Source organism: Aspergillus wentii (assembly GCF_001890725.1).
Source record: "Aspergillus wentii DTO 134E9 unplaced genomic scaffold ASPWEscaffold_2, whole genome shotgun sequence".
In the NCBI taxonomy this organism is placed as follows: domain Eukaryota; kingdom Fungi; phylum Ascomycota; class Eurotiomycetes; order Eurotiales; family Aspergillaceae; genus Aspergillus; species Aspergillus wentii.
The window spans coordinates 3822975-3837572 of NW_024467833.1; the positions used below are offsets into that span (position 1 = coordinate 3822975).

Here is a 14598-nt window from a genome sequence, read left to right on the forward strand (position 1 = left end):
TCTTGATCAGATGAGGACATATCTTCGATGTGGTAAATAATTATGATGATACAGATTATATTTTGGAACATATGCATTATGAATTCAATAACATGCGAGAAGGTATATAATTTTTTAATCCAATCAATCGATTGACTGTGATTGTAGGCTCAAAGCGGCGTTAAAGCATTTATCCGGGAAAACATAGTAACCCTATCAAGCCCAGTAACCTCATGGAGCCTGGCAATAAACCCCTCCAGACTGGTTCAACATACAAACATCGGGCTTGTTGCAATAGTATCCATATTTGCAGCAGTTGTGGTAATCGGGGTCGACGCAGCTGCGGCCCTCACAGCAGAAATCATCAGGTTGACAACACAAGTTTCCACCCTGGCAGACAACTGGGTAATTTGGGTCGAAGCAGTCACGCGCAAAGAGCTTCTTGGGACTCACGGGCCCACCTCTGAGCCCGCGTGTGGATAGACCATTGTCGTCAGGGCTGAAGGCTTTGCTCAGGGTGCTTGGGTCAAGTTCGGCGGTGCTGCCGTCGGGGAGGATAAAAGTTTCCGTGGCAGCGTAGGAGAGAGCGCACTGAGCCGCAAAGGCGAGGAGCAGGCAGCGAAACTGCATTTTTGTGATGTGAAACAGGAGGGTTGAGGGTCTTGTTTGAGAATGGAAGCTCTGGTATCAGCAGAAGGTTGAGTTCGAAGTACAGAAGGCAAGTCAGCAGAGGGGTTCAAAGAGTCTATATATATGTCTATATCTCCAGATCCGGGCATATATCATTGAGACGCTAGGTTGGAGGCTCTAAGGGTCTTTCTCCGATGGTATGTGCAAAAGTCGTCAAAGGTAACTATTAAGTGGGGATCTCAACCTGATTTGATCGACGATCCTCGCCATTTCACATGAATACGAACTGGCCAAACTTTCCTTGGAATTATTGACGGATAGGAAGTCGAAATTTCTGCTCGAGGCTGCAGATCTCTCGTATAGGGCTCGGCGCGAGTCAACGTTGCACGAAGAGAGCATTGTTTGCTTGAGAGGGCCCATCTCAATGAGTGACCTAGCAGGTGCCTAGTATAGACAAGAGCAACTAAGACATCCGCCAAGCACTGAATACGAAGGTGACTTGTCAAAAGTTAAGTTTCACTGTCAATCGAATAGAATCGGCCTATACTAAGTCTTAGCCTCGAGGCTCAATTGTTTTGCCAACAGACCAAGGAAGCTGTTTCTCCGCATTCTGGTTAGGCAGAATCGGACAGAGTATGACGCCCTGTTCTTGGGCCCTGAAAAAAGCCAGAAGGGTATAAAAAGCCTACTCCATAGTTACCAGGAACAGTGGGAATTCCTACCAAATATACCTGTTAGTTGTTTTCCAACAAGATCGTCCAGAAGCTTACCTACACATCGATTCCTTCTATATTAGGACCTCCACAGGGGAAGAAACCAACGATCCTTGATTCCTGGCTCAATAGAGATAAGCATTGAGCAGGGCTGATGAGGCATTCTGCTGAATCTAAAGATGTCGACGTTGCAATGTTGTCAGAGACAAAACAACATCCAGGACGATATCCAAATAGGCTTAGCGTGCATGTGACCTCTGACGATATCAACACTCCAACTCGTGCTCGACCATATTTTTATGCAATAGGGAAGAAGAGAGACGCAATAGAGAATAGGATAATAAAAAGCAATAACAGCCTCTGAATTATTATATGAATGTGAATGTAGTCGTGTCGTGCATACTGCACCACGCCAAGACTGAGACCACCTAGCCAGATCCGCATACGTACTCCGATTCTCCAGACAACCACCAACGCTCCATCGCCAACTCTTCACCTTCACTCCGTCAATCTCGACTATCGTCATCCCAATTACCTCCGTCAATCGGTCGCGACCTAACTCGCATACTAGTTATTCCTCTCGCCCCTATTGACCGACCGACTACACCCAAACCAATCCAAACAATGCCTCAGCAGAAACGACACGCAGCCACAGGCGCATCCTCCCTCTCCTCCGGCCCCGCGACTCTCAAGGCCAACTCCTCCCCCGTCGAGATCGCCCATCATGTCTGGCAGCAGTATACCAGTACAACGCCGCAGCGGACTATGCTGCTGGACGCGTTCATGGCCTTCTTGGTGCTGATCGGAGGCGTGCAGTTCTTATACTGTGTGCTGGCGGGGAACTATGTGAGTGACCATTTGCCGGAATAATACATTACTGGGGGGTAGATTGCTAATTGAATTATTTGGATAGCCCTTTAACGCCTTCCTGAGTGGCTTCTGTGCCGCTGTCGGTCAGTTCGTTCTTACGGCCAGTTTACGGATGCAAACGAGTAGCAACGAGAAGGAATCAAAGCCTAGCTCTAAGGGAAAGAATGCAAGATTTGCCGGCGGGGATAATGAAGATGGTGCTTCGGTTTCTCATGAGAGGTGGGTTCATCTTATTCCATGCGTATAGCAGAACGACTCGATGCTGATTGATTATCCACAGGGCATTCGCGGATTACGTCTTTGGAAGTCTCATTCTACACTTCTTCTGCATCAACTTTATCAACTGAGCCCGTGGTCATGGGAAAAAAAAGATAAGGAGAATTCCCGGGGAATTCTTAACACCATGCATGTGTAGTGGGAGACCAGTCTCTTTCTACATTTTCGACATTGACCGTTGAGCTCGGAACTATTTGCTCCTCCCCTGCTATCTATTTATCTGCTATGACGAGCGTGTAGCGGGTCTTCTGCATTTGACTGTATTTTAAAAGCCCATACGTTTGCTTCTCGCCGTTCAATCTATAGAACATGTTCTGGAATTTCCAATCCAACGAAGTAATACAACTGCCAAGTCTCTATCATGTCCCTATATAATCACATTCGTTCTGCAAATACTCAACGCTAAAGCCAGGGTATATTATATTGATGCACTGTACAGATAACTAAAATGCCCGTCCACCCCCTCTTCTCTTCACCTGCGGTCTCCTAACCGCACTACCCCCAGAGCTAGCACCACCAGGTGGCCCGCTGGTACCATTTCGGGAGGACGATGACACCGTAACCCCACCGATCCTTCTTGCAGCGGCAGCGGGACGTCGCACGACAGAGCCGACTTCGACTTCTCTCTTCCGTCTCGAAGGATCGTTGCGTTCCTGTTCGCGTTGCTTCTCCGCGACGGCCCGTTCGCGGTCTGTAGCTATTTGGGTTTCAATCTCCATGCGACGGTTGAATTCTTGTTCCGTCACCCGGCGTTCGCGACGGGAGTAACCCTTTTCTTTGACCGAGTAGAAGACACCACCAAGTTCCGCGAGCCACTGGGGGGAGTTAGTCAGCGTTCCATGCATTGTTATCAGAGGAAACTTACATGTGGGTCGACGGCTGTCACTGTAGACATGTATTCTTTGCTGGTGAGAATCAACTCGTGGTAGACCACATACTCAGGCACATATCCCAGACCAAACAGCGCACTGGTAGGATGGAGGTGCATGCTGACACTAGTCCGGAGGTTGAGGAACTCTCCGATACCCTTCACCCGGGCAGCTTGGTGATAGAACCCAGAGCAGATACACTTGCGAATCACATCCCAATCCGTGCCGCAGCTTGTCAGGTTCATTTTCTGTGCCGTCATGATGTCGTTAAGTTGGTCGCGAACCTCCTTAGCCTTTCGCAGGGATTTAGAGTGGAGGAAGTGCTTGTTGCACCATGAGTCCGAAAAGCCATTGGATTTCCACTGTGTGTACACATGAAGCAAGGTCAGATGATCAGACTCCGGAACGAAGAACTTTTCGCGCGCTGCGTCGGATTCCTCTTGACGTTCCTTAGGTCGGTAGAATACACTGGGTACAGACAGCATGGAAACGATGGTCAGCATCTCCTCACTACACCCATACTCCTCCGATGCGGTGATCAGGAGTTTAGCAAGAGGCGGGTCCATGGGAAACGGGGTCATGGACCGTCCTAGTGGTGTGAGGTCGCCAAGATTGTCCAATGCACCAAGCGACCACAGTTCGAAAAGGGAAGTTGTGATAGTTTCCTGTGGGGGTGGGTCCATGAAATCGAAATCCAAGAGATCTTTCACTCCAAGAGATTTCAAGAGAAGAACCGTGTTGGAAAGACTGGTTCGCTGGATTTCCGGAATTGTTTGTATATAAAGTTCGTTCTTGTATGCCATTTCCGTAAAAAGACGGTAGGCTTTTCCAGGCCCTGTCCGGCCTGCTCGTCCAGAACGCTGGTTGGCATTGGCTTGCGATATAGGTGTAATTTGAAGTGTGTCCATGCCCATCCGGGGATTGTATACCTTCAACTTAGAATATCCAGCGTCCACAACATACATAATACCATCGACAGTCAAACTTGTTTCGGCAATGTTAGTCGCAACGATGACTTTGCGGACTCCAGCAGCAGCTTTCTCGAAGATCTTCGCCTGTTGCTCTGCGGGCATTTGACTGTATATGGGCAATATGCTTAGCTTGGGCGGATCATTCAACATCTTTAGTCGTTCATCAACGAGTTCACATGTTGCTTCAATATCTTCCTGGCCCGTCATGAACACCAGAATATCACCAGGACCTTGCGACACATGGATAGCCAAAATCTGCTTGACTGCACTGTCGACATAATCCTCGCATGGTGTTCGCGAGAAGTGGACATCTACCGGGAATGTTCTTCCAGGGATGATGAATTCCGGAGCCCCACCGTAGAACCGCGAAAAGCGCTCTGCATTCATTGTAGCCGATGTGACAATCAATTTCAAGTCCCTTCGTCGTGCCAGGACCTTCTTCAAAAGACCCATTAGGACATCCGTGTTGAGAGCTCTTTCGTGAGCTTCGTCCATAATGATGCAAGAGTATTTGTCAAGGTCTGGCTGAACCAAAGATTCTCGTAGAAGAACACCGTCGGTCATGTATTTGATAACTGTTTGATCGCTGGTACAATCTTCGAAACGAATTGCATATCCAACTTCGCTACCGAGGTCAACTTCCATTTCCTCACTCACACGCTTTGCAACACTCATAGCAGCCACTCGACGAGGCTGGGTGCAACCGATCAAACCGAATTTTGAATAGCCATCCTCGTGCAGGAATTGTGTCAATTGTGTTGTTTTTCCGGAGCCCGTCTCGCCAACCACAACGATAACTTGATTATCTCGGATGACCCGTAGTAAATCCTCCCTCACTGCGAAGGCGGGCAGGAATTCTCTTTGTTCGCGGAGTGTCTTGCTTTTGCTGAATGAACTTTGACCACTTTCGCCCTTCTTCATATGCTGCGCAAACTTATTCCCACCCTTGTACGCATCTTCAACAGGCATAGCGACTGCACTATCACCCTCATCTTCCTTAACCCCCATCAGGTTTCCCAGTGCCGTACCCGCCACTGTCGTCGCATCCTGTGCTTGTTTCTGTCGTTCTCGCTGCTGACGTCGTTCCCGAACAACCTTGCTTCCTTTTCGACTGAACACAGCCAAATCACTCTGCGGATCGCGCACGGCGGAGATGGGTTCAAGCTGCTTGGTGAAAATCGTACGGCCATCAAGAAAGGGCGGGCGCAAATCATGAACTAGTAAGTGTACACGAGTTCCTTCTTCGTCTTCGGGCATAAAATCGCCATCGAAATCTCTTCTCTGCGCAACGCCGGACGTGAGCATTCGATTTGTTTCCCAGTTATCGATGTCCTTGCGCTTCGCGTCGCGGAGTTGTGGCGGAAGGTTGGATTTTTGCCGTTTGGCTGGGGGCATCTCGTCGGGAGCCATGACGAATTGGAATTATCGACCGTAAGAGGGTCGATAAGAATATGATTAGAGACAAATAACAGAGGTTTTGAGGCGGCAAAAATGGCCACCGACTGTCTGCAGTGCTTCCTGGAAATATCGAAGGCAGTCCGACAGTCGTCCACCTCGAGTGCAAACAAGACAAACAGAACAAACAGTACACAATCACGTGCTTGTATATTGACTTGGATGAAGTCAAAAAAGGCTACGAAATATTCAAAACACATTCGGATATTTAATATGAATACCTACTTAGTTTCTTGAGATTTTTATCTTATTCAATTTTCTTTTTAGGTTTTTATTTGGGTATGAAATGGACTCAATATGCATGTAGATGCTACCAATCCCGCCCCGCACCTTGGGAATTGGGATTTCACAGTACAATAAATGTTTTATTTCATTTTAGAAACTTGTAAAGTTTTCTACCCCTATATTCAACTCTTTTACTAGCGAAATATCGCGTGGTTGTTCAATTAAAAGACATTTCGATACTCTTGGCACGACTCCGCCAGTCACTCCGACGGAGCCATCATCATTTCTGATATCAAGCGAAGCGCCCCGCATTCCAACTCCAGCTTTGTCCTGCGCAGTATCAGCATTTCGATACATCACCATGTCTAGCCAACCTCAAATCAACCCGAAGAAGCAGCAGGGTACGCATATTCATTTCTGACCCCGGTTTATGTCGATCTTCGAAGAAGATAGAAGGCTAACGGTGGATTGACTTTCTTGAACAGAGCTCCAGCTCCAATACACAAACTTCAAAAACACGCTGCAACAATTGGCGCAAAAGATTGGCGACCTTGAGCAAGAAGCCGAAGAGCACAAGTGAGTGTTGTATTTGTTTTATCTGCTCATTCGGCTTCAATGCAAGAGCCCTCTTACTAACGCATTTGTCTGCTAGGCTTGTCATTGAGACACTCGACCCCCTCCCCAAAGAACGAAAGTGTTTTCGCATGGTGAATGGAGTGCTGGTCGAGCGCACGGTTCAAGATGTCCTACCTTCGCTTAAGACAAACTCGGATGGATTGAAGCAGGTGTTGGAGGAAATGCTGAAGCAGTACAAGTCCAAGCAGGGTGAGCTGGACAGCTGGAAGGTGCGTTGACCCTTATCGCCCTTATCATGCCGCCATCCATGTTACGTTTCAATGCTGATATGAGCTTGCCTTGCAGAAAAAGAACAACATCCAGGTCGTGCAGCCATAGACGGGGTCTCATCGTGACTGCGGTGTTCCAGATACATCGGTTCTCCCATGGGTATAGGATATAGACGGAGGACGATATCGGCGTTACCAGGACCTGGAAAACAAACCGGACATACTAGAAGTCTTTTTTCGACATTTCACGATCATTGCTTTTGTTTGTCCCGATGAATAATGAACGATAAATACCCTTTTGGTGTTCATGCTTGGTCTACGGGGGAATGGACTGTCTGGCAAGACAGTTTGGAAATCCACACGTCAGCAATTTAGGGAATGATGCGGATGCCACGGCAAGAGAGGCTTTGACGGAGGGCTTCGACGCATTTGTGCCTAATATCATATCAGACTATCATCAACCCAAGGCAAAGTGTAGAAGGTTTACATGTACTTGCCAACAAATGAACAACAAACAAAACTTATTCAAGTCATTCGATAGTTATCATCCTTGACATTAATAAGCCAGTCTCGGTTGACTTTGTAACTGATATGACCCGACTCCCTTGGCGATATAACAGAGGCAACGCTCACCTGGCCTGATAACTGAGGCTTTTGAGTATCTGGATATTATTATGACTCTGAGCTTGAGGGCTCTACCTAAGTATACCTGGTTTCGGCCTTACTATTGGTTGCTTCACATCAGCATTATGAGACTGCCTGTAGATTCAGGCTCCGTTGGTGTTCCATCCCCCAACACCTGCATTATCACTAAAATGCAAATAGATCTAGTGACTTAGCAAGAACATCCTACAGTAGGATGATGCATTAGAGGAACAGCTGGACCGAGTCAGGCATACATATACTTGGGTATACAACGATCCATTATACGTTGATTGCCAGATGTGGGGTAAGTTTCATCAGACGCTGTGCTATATCCATCGCCAATAGAAACAACCAGAAGCGAACAGCCAGGAAGAAGTTCCAGAACACCATTGCATAAGCCTGGACAGGGCTGTGAAAGATCAAAATAGCATCATCTAAAAAATTCATGGTTCACAAAAGCTCAGACCAAAATCCCCGTGTGCTCTGACCCTCGACAGGATGGATTCGGGCTGCAGACGGTTCCACATTGTGGTTTTGCCTGACATTATCGTCGTATTCACGGTTAATCCAAGGTTGTTCGACCCTTTGTGTCCTTGTTTCTTCTTGAATGCCTGATGCCGTATAGTACTTCTCCCAGGCTCTACCCAACCAGCCTCTTTTCCGCAGAGCTGTGATTCATCCAATGAGAGGGTCACCATCCATGCCACTATGTGACGGAGATTATCCAGTCCAAGGCATCAACACGCCAAAGCAGTGTTTGAGATAGGTCAAATTGGATAGTATCACTGGTTAATGTTTTCCCAAATACAGAGGATTCACAGCCCCAATGAGTGAGCTGTAGAAATGCTGATGTGATCCATATCGCTGCATATCCGCAGTACTTTACCTATGCGGATGATTGGGATGATCGAGGTGGAGCCTTTGCAGGCATTTCCGTCACAGACAAGGAACAATGGGAATTGTTTTGGATACATCTAATCGCGTCTGCGAAGAGTGTGATGAACATTGTCATCATGATGGAGACGTCTGTATCGATTCCAAGGCACCAGGTCACGTTGCTTACCATACCAATACTGCCCCCCTCTCTGATCACACTATATGCTCAACAACACTATACCAAAGGAAGAAAGTAAATAACATACAGCCGTATAATACTGTAATCACAGCCTTACAGCCTTAGGCACCCTCGAGAGGACAGCAACCCCCATCCGTCCATCCGTCGATTACCCCTGCAGACTCATCGTCTTCATCATCATCAAATCAAACAATCAGTCATCCTTTTCGAGTGCTGCTAGACGGTGGTTATTGAGATCTCCGTGGATACAACTATTATTGGTGTTTACGCCCAACAGCCACTGATAGCCAGTCGTTCTGATCTCTTGTGGTGAGCGACCAACGGAATCACTCGCTGTGCTGCCATTATTATTTCTGGTCCGCCAATTAATTGCTGCGCGCATTGGACAAGTACGGGGCTGTTGTTTAGTACCGACAGCTGCTCTTCGCCTGCATACCATCACCACCACTACTGCTTCTCCTACATACACCTAGATTTCAGATGATCATCTTGTCTCTCAAACTCTTCTGATTGATTGCCTAACCTGCCCTCCCAATCTTCCCTCGGTCCCCTTTCTCTGCGCAACGTGCCACACTTCCACCACCAATTGACCCACTGTTGCGACTCCCGCGTTGCATTTCGCCCGCGTCACCAAAAGTAAGCTCTTGGGTTTCCAGATCTCCCGCGTTGGAGAAGGAAAGAGTCGCGCATACGTTACCACTGCACTACTATCGCCCTGCAGTTTGTAAGTCCCCCCATTATTTGTTTTCCCCCACACAGAAAATTCCTGGAAAACGGTTCGTTGGCTTCGTGGTCGTATCAAATCATTTTGTCGCGGGGAAAAAAGGCGACTGGCGCGCTTCATCTTCAATTCCATCTAATTCCTGGCGCACACCGCTAGGGCAAAGCTGCGCAGAAGCTTTGCCAATCCCCCACACGGCCGCTTCTTTCTCTTCCCCGTTCAGGCTGTTGTGAAGCAAATCGCTGCCCAGTCGGACACCTTCCCACCAACCCATCCAAAGCATCATTACCGTTAGAAGCCGAAGGCATCGCGTGCGTGCTCATCTCTGACGTGGACTGCCAACAGAGCAATTAGAGACAATCGTTCCAGACCCGCTGCACGTTATCCGAACAGCTAAAAAACATGTCGTCGACCTCTCCCTCGAAGGAACCAGAAGTGGAACCTGAAGTTCAATCAGGTGAAGAACAGGACCAAATGGACAAGGACCAACAAGACCAAGCGGCGCAGGGCGAGTTTGAGGTGAAGGAACAAGATCGATGGCTTCCGATTGCAAATGGTTAGTTGCGTTTCCTTGCAGCTTTTCTGTCCTCCTGATTTGCGCGTACCTTACTTTGGACTGCTGGCCGAAAGCCGATTGCCCTACTACACTTAACCCCTCTTGCTCCCGTCGAGAAAAAGCGTTTCACTTTTGGCATTTTTCTCCCCAGATTCCCGTATTGTCATTCGTGTTTGAATTTCCTTTTCTGCTCCCATGATAAGCACTTATCCTGAATGTGCAACCTTTCTATCCCAATGGAGCGCATGCCACTGTTTTCCCGCTTGGCTGTTTCCCCCGCTATGGCCATCCAATCCTGCAGAGCGACCTCGTATTTGCAAGTGGACATGCTAACATCCGGTATCAAGTGGCACGTATCATGAAGATTGCCCTACCAGAAAACGCAAAGATCGCGAAAGAAGCCAAGGAGTGCATGCAAGAGTGTGTGAGCGAGTTTATCTCGTTCATCACCAGTGAAGGTTTGTCATGCTTGAATTATACTTTCTTATTCTATACTCACAATGTATAGCATCCGAGAAATGCCAGCAGGAAAAGCGGAAAACCGTCAACGGTGAAGATATTTTGTTTGCCATGACCTCGCTCGGCTTCGAGAACTATGCGGAAGCCCTTAAAATCTATCTGTCGAAATATCGCGAGGTAAGACCTGTGCAACATCTGAGATCTGCCTGTCCACAGACAACCTGCCGTGCACCCATCGCAATCAATACTGATTATCCCCCCAGACGCAATCCGCCAGAGGAGAAAACCAAAACCGACCAACCAGCAGTGGTTACGGTGCTGGACCTGTTGGTGGCCCAGTGAACGCTGCTCAGCCTGGACGCCCGGGCTTCCCTGATTCCGAAAACGCCAACAGTATCTTGAACCCGAGCTTAGACCCCTCCGAGCAGGACACCTCTGCCTATGGCTACCCGCCCATGGTTGGCCAGGCTCACAATGGGACAGGGGAGTCTTACTAGAATGTGCAAAGAGGATCATCCGAGAAACCCTGGTACCATCCCAACCCCGAGCCGTTCGACATCGATAAGCCAAAGAGCGATATAAACCGTCTGATTCGCATGCAAGATGGCTAGGCAGTATCGGCCTCCGCTTTGACAGAGCTCGCCCATGGACAGAGGTTCGAGATGTGTGAGAGGACTACCTCCAGTCTCCGGATGTTAATCCTTGCGCAGCATCTTGATGAACTGGTACGATATAAATGGATTTTCTTATGGGATATTTACGGATTGGACCGTGATTGAAACAAAATCACGGATGAGAATCATTGGGGTCTTTTTTTCTTCATCTCTTTTTTCTTTTTCTTTTTTTTTTCTCGGGTGAAACAGCAACTCGTGCGCCTCTCTTTCCTCGCAACAACAATACTGTACACTCCAGGAGAACAGAACAACAAGGAGGCTACTTGAACCACTTGACTACGTATACGATCGCTTTTGTACTTTGACCATGGAGGAAGATAACTGAGAAACCTGTGATATTTTTGTATTTATCTATTCGAGTTACCTATTGTTTCATACGGAATGCCCGGGTGATTGATGGGGAACTGAACTGATAGAGAGAGAAGAGGACTTCAATGTCCATGCCATATTGCTATGGCTGTCTTTGGGATTCGGTGTTGGCTGGGGTTGATATATTTCGAACTGTCTTTGAAGGAGACCACTCCTACCATTAATAGAACTTGTTTCTATATCTGCTGCCTTTATTGCACTTCATGCATTTAGTTCTTTGCAATTATTAGCATCAATTGATAAGTTATCTATGCAGGCCCATTGATTGGCTCAAGGGTCTGATAACAGACGATGATTCACTTGATCTTCATCCTCGTCGCATCCATGATTCTTGCTCAACTATCATCGATACAGCATCATTTCCCTCTATCCTATGCTCTACAAACTCCCAAATACCCAAATCAGCCATTGATGCCGTTCAATCCCGTCTTTTGCCTGGGATCGCCTCTTTCTCCGCAGCCCACGTGAGCCCCCGCAGACCCACTGATATGAACATTTCCCCGTCGGTCTCTTTCCCCCACAGTCATCTTTCCCTTCTTCTCTTCCTTGCTTCCCGTCTCGACCGTTGTGTGTTATTTTCAATGTTGCTTTAGACATCATGTCTTGAGCTCACCATCCAGTCTAGTGGCTGCCCGCATATTACGATGAATATACAGTATCCGGGCTTAAATCTGGATCGATGCTTTTGCCATGTCCGCCGCAGCGAACAATAACAACCATTCGTCCACCGCAGATGGTGTGACTAAGCGCAAATCAGGTACGCATCAACCTTATGATTCCTGCCTGTCCATCGGTTGAATATAACTGGTGTATTTCTGATCATGTGTGAGAACCCTATGCTAATCACTAGATGCATGTGTGTTAGGTGTCGCGGCTTGTGTTCACTGTCATCGGCGCAAAGTCCGATGCGATGCACGCCTAGTCGGCTTGCCTTGCTCCAACTGTCGTTCCTCGGGGAAGACAGATTGTCGCATCCATGAAAAGAAAAAGCGTATTGCTGTACGCTCGATTCTTGACCCTGTTCCTATCCGTTGTCGACCCGTGCCTTCTGCTACCGAATCCGCCTCGAAATCTTTATCTCCATCATCCTCCACCCAAGCTACCACCCCGTTACCGAATGTCCTTAGTACCAGCCAGCCTGTGGCATCGAATCATTTTGCGAATCATGTTCCGCATCCTAGATCGCAGTCTTTTTCGGGCACCGAAACAACCCATCGGCCATCGGGCCCGGACCCATCGAGCGAACGAGATGCCCACAATGATCTTGAAAAACGTTTAGTGAAACTCATTGATGAGGAAGAATCTGGGAGAAGACACATTCAAAGGGGTGTCAGAGCAATTTATGTCGGTCATGAACTTTCAAATATGTCCTTTTTGATTCGCCAGCAACGGGATAACGATGACGATGTGTATCATTTCGCGGGCAATGAAATTCCACGACACCAATTGAGAACGGGACACGACCAGCTCCTCATGGATGCCCTCACTTTACCAGAACAGGCTCTTGCTGATGAGCTGGTAGAGGCGTACTTCGCCTACGTGAACCCGGGATATCCTATCATCGACGAAGACTTGTTCATGGCCCAATATCGCAGCCGAGATCCTTCTGATCCCCCGTCAATTTTACTTCTTCAGGCTATATTGCTCGTTGGGGCACATGTGTCCCGCCCGAAAGCAGAAAGAGATCCTCTGAAAGAGATCTTCTTCCGCCGTTGCAAATGGCTGTTTGATAACCGCATCGAGCGGAGTCGGGATACTTTAGTTCAAGCAGCACTACTTCTTACTTGGCATTCGGACAGTGCTGATGATGATGTGGCTGCAAATGCCCACTACTGGGTTGGTGTCGCTGCCAGAATAGCCACGGGTATTGGCATGCATCGCAATCCAGTGTCGAGCAAATTCGTGCCCGAAGACAGGCACATGTGGAGGAGGCTGTGGTACATTTTGCTCCAGTTTGATGTCATGGTATCTCTTTCCTATGGTCGACCCCACGCTATGTGAGTGAATATTCTTGTAATCTGATGCGGCTGCATACTAATAAACCATCAGAAATCTTGAGGATTCCGACGTTGCACCACTAACACCCGCTGACTTTCAAGACTGCGGGTCTCGAGTTCAGATAGAGTACGTGACTCACTTTTCGGAACTCTGCACCATGATATTCTACATCGTTCGTGAACGATTCGGCCTCCGGGTTAGTGCTGAACGTCGCAAAGCGGTGCTTCAAGAAGCCGACGAAGCCCTCGCCAACTGGTCTTTGAAACTTCCGGACAGTTTGCGTCTTCGTGCATCTGATATGGATCCTTGGTCTGCCATGCTTCATCTCACATATAATAATTTCCTCATTCTTCTCCATCGCCCACACCCAAGAGCTTCCGCATACTCGGACGACTACGGTCCCCACGATGCAGAGATTTGCAGTGCTGCTGCTGGTGTCATCGGTTCCATTTTCGAAGAGCTCCGTCTGAATGATCGTCTCAAGTTCCTGTGGTACTCTGGTGTCCATACCCTTTTTACTGCAATGATTCAAGTACGGGTCGAGCTCCGGTTTTCCAATCCTGTTCTAGCAATCAACGCCCTCCGCCGCTTTGACTCGGCATCCTACTCTCTGCGTGAGTTATCCGGGTATTGGGCACATGCTGGTACTATATTACGACTCTTCGAGGACTCCAAGCGCCTCCAGAAGGATCTCCAAATGGCGACCAGCGAAAGACCGCGAGCCTTTAGCAACACACAGAACGGCAACAGTAAAAAAGTCAGCGCTACTTCTAACAATACCGTATTGCCGATACCCAAGACAGATAATCAATCCCCCTACGAGACATCTACCGAACCGGCCCATATACCACAACCCGCCCTAGACCCTCAACCAAGCCAGCCTTTCGATAGCTGGATACCTTCGAACAACATATCATCTATGGAGCCCATGGATCATCCCAGGGAGCTCCTAGACTGGAGACAGCTATTCTCATTTACCGACCCGGACCAGCCTATTCCAATGCCCATGGAAGGGTTACCAGAGCTTGAGGACGAGTGGCGTCAAATCTACTGGCAAGAAACTCCGATGTCAGACCTTCTCCAGGATGGAGGATGGATGCACTAGTTTCTACTAAAACATTATCATTCTGTTTATATGTTCGGGATTTTTTTTTTTTAAGGGATTAATGATTGCCCATACCATACCATATGCCGACAGGCTGTATATGAATGATACCACTAATTGGAAATACTATCTACTATTTCGGTTGTTCTATTTCTTGAATATA

The 14598-nt window shown here is 48.0% G+C and overlaps 5 protein-coding genes across 5 annotated transcripts; 4 read left to right on the forward strand and 1 right to left on the reverse strand.

The window, feature by feature from the left end:
• Window positions 1–210: 210 nt before the first annotated feature.
• On the reverse strand, window positions 211–609 carry ASPWEDRAFT_169346 (uncharacterized protein; the record flags this gene model as incomplete). Its single annotated transcript, XM_040830441.1, has 1 exon — window positions 211–609. One exon carries the CDS (start codon window positions 607–609, stop codon window positions 211–213), a length of 399 nt encoding a protein of 132 aa, XP_040693181.1.
• A 1207-nt stretch (window positions 610–1816) lies between these two features.
• ASPWEDRAFT_376924 (putative oligosaccharyl transferase subunit Dad1) lies at window positions 1817–2929 on the forward strand. The gene is made up of 3 exons (XM_040834739.1): window positions 1817–2168; window positions 2236–2411; window positions 2473–2929. Exons 1-3 carry the CDS (start codon window positions 1947–1949, stop codon window positions 2537–2539), a joined length of 465 nt encoding a protein of 154 aa, XP_040693182.1. The 5' UTR covers window positions 1817–1946; the 3' UTR covers window positions 2540–2929.
• Window positions 2930–6349: 3420 nt separating this feature from the next.
• ASPWEDRAFT_169349 (putative prefoldin subunit 2) lies at window positions 6350–6942 on the forward strand (the record flags this gene model as incomplete). Its single annotated transcript, XM_040830442.1, has 4 exons — window positions 6350–6389; window positions 6474–6564; window positions 6641–6833; window positions 6910–6942. The coding sequence occupies 4 exons, from the start codon at window positions 6350–6352 to the stop codon at window positions 6940–6942; spliced, it is 357 nt and encodes a 118-aa protein (XP_040693183.1).
• A 2734-nt stretch (window positions 6943–9676) lies between these two features.
• ASPWEDRAFT_25336 (nuclear transcription factor Y subunit beta) lies at window positions 9677–10786 on the forward strand (the record flags this gene model as incomplete). Its single annotated transcript, XM_040832718.1, has 4 exons — window positions 9677–9830; window positions 10034–10288; window positions 10339–10466; window positions 10553–10786. The coding sequence occupies 4 exons, from the start codon at window positions 9677–9679 to the stop codon at window positions 10784–10786; spliced, it is 771 nt and encodes a 256-aa protein (XP_040693184.1).
• Window positions 10787–12022: 1236 nt separating this feature from the next.
• Window positions 12023–14435, forward strand: ASPWEDRAFT_25337 (uncharacterized protein; the record flags this gene model as incomplete). Its single annotated transcript, XM_040832719.1, has 3 exons — window positions 12023–12089; window positions 12198–13329; window positions 13382–14435. The coding sequence occupies 3 exons, from the start codon at window positions 12023–12025 to the stop codon at window positions 14433–14435; spliced, it is 2253 nt and encodes a 750-aa protein (XP_040693185.1).
• Between the last annotated feature and the right edge of the window lie 163 nt (window positions 14436–14598).

What these genes read in the sequence shown, in the direction of transcription:
- ASPWEDRAFT_376924 (XM_040834739.1), top strand. Translation starts at nt 1,947, where the DNA reads ATGCCTCAGCAGAAACGACACGCAGCCACAGGCGCATCCTCCCTCTCC. An exon ending in GTGTGCTGGCGGGGAACTAT is followed by an intron (nt 2,169 to 2,235) that starts GTGAGTGACCAT and finishes TTATTTGGATAG; the next exon opens with CCCTTTAACGCCTTCCTGAG. An exon ending in GCTTCGGTTTCTCATGAGAG is followed by an intron (nt 2,412 to 2,472) that starts GTGGGTTCATCT and finishes GATTATCCACAG; the next exon opens with GGCATTCGCGGATTACGTCT.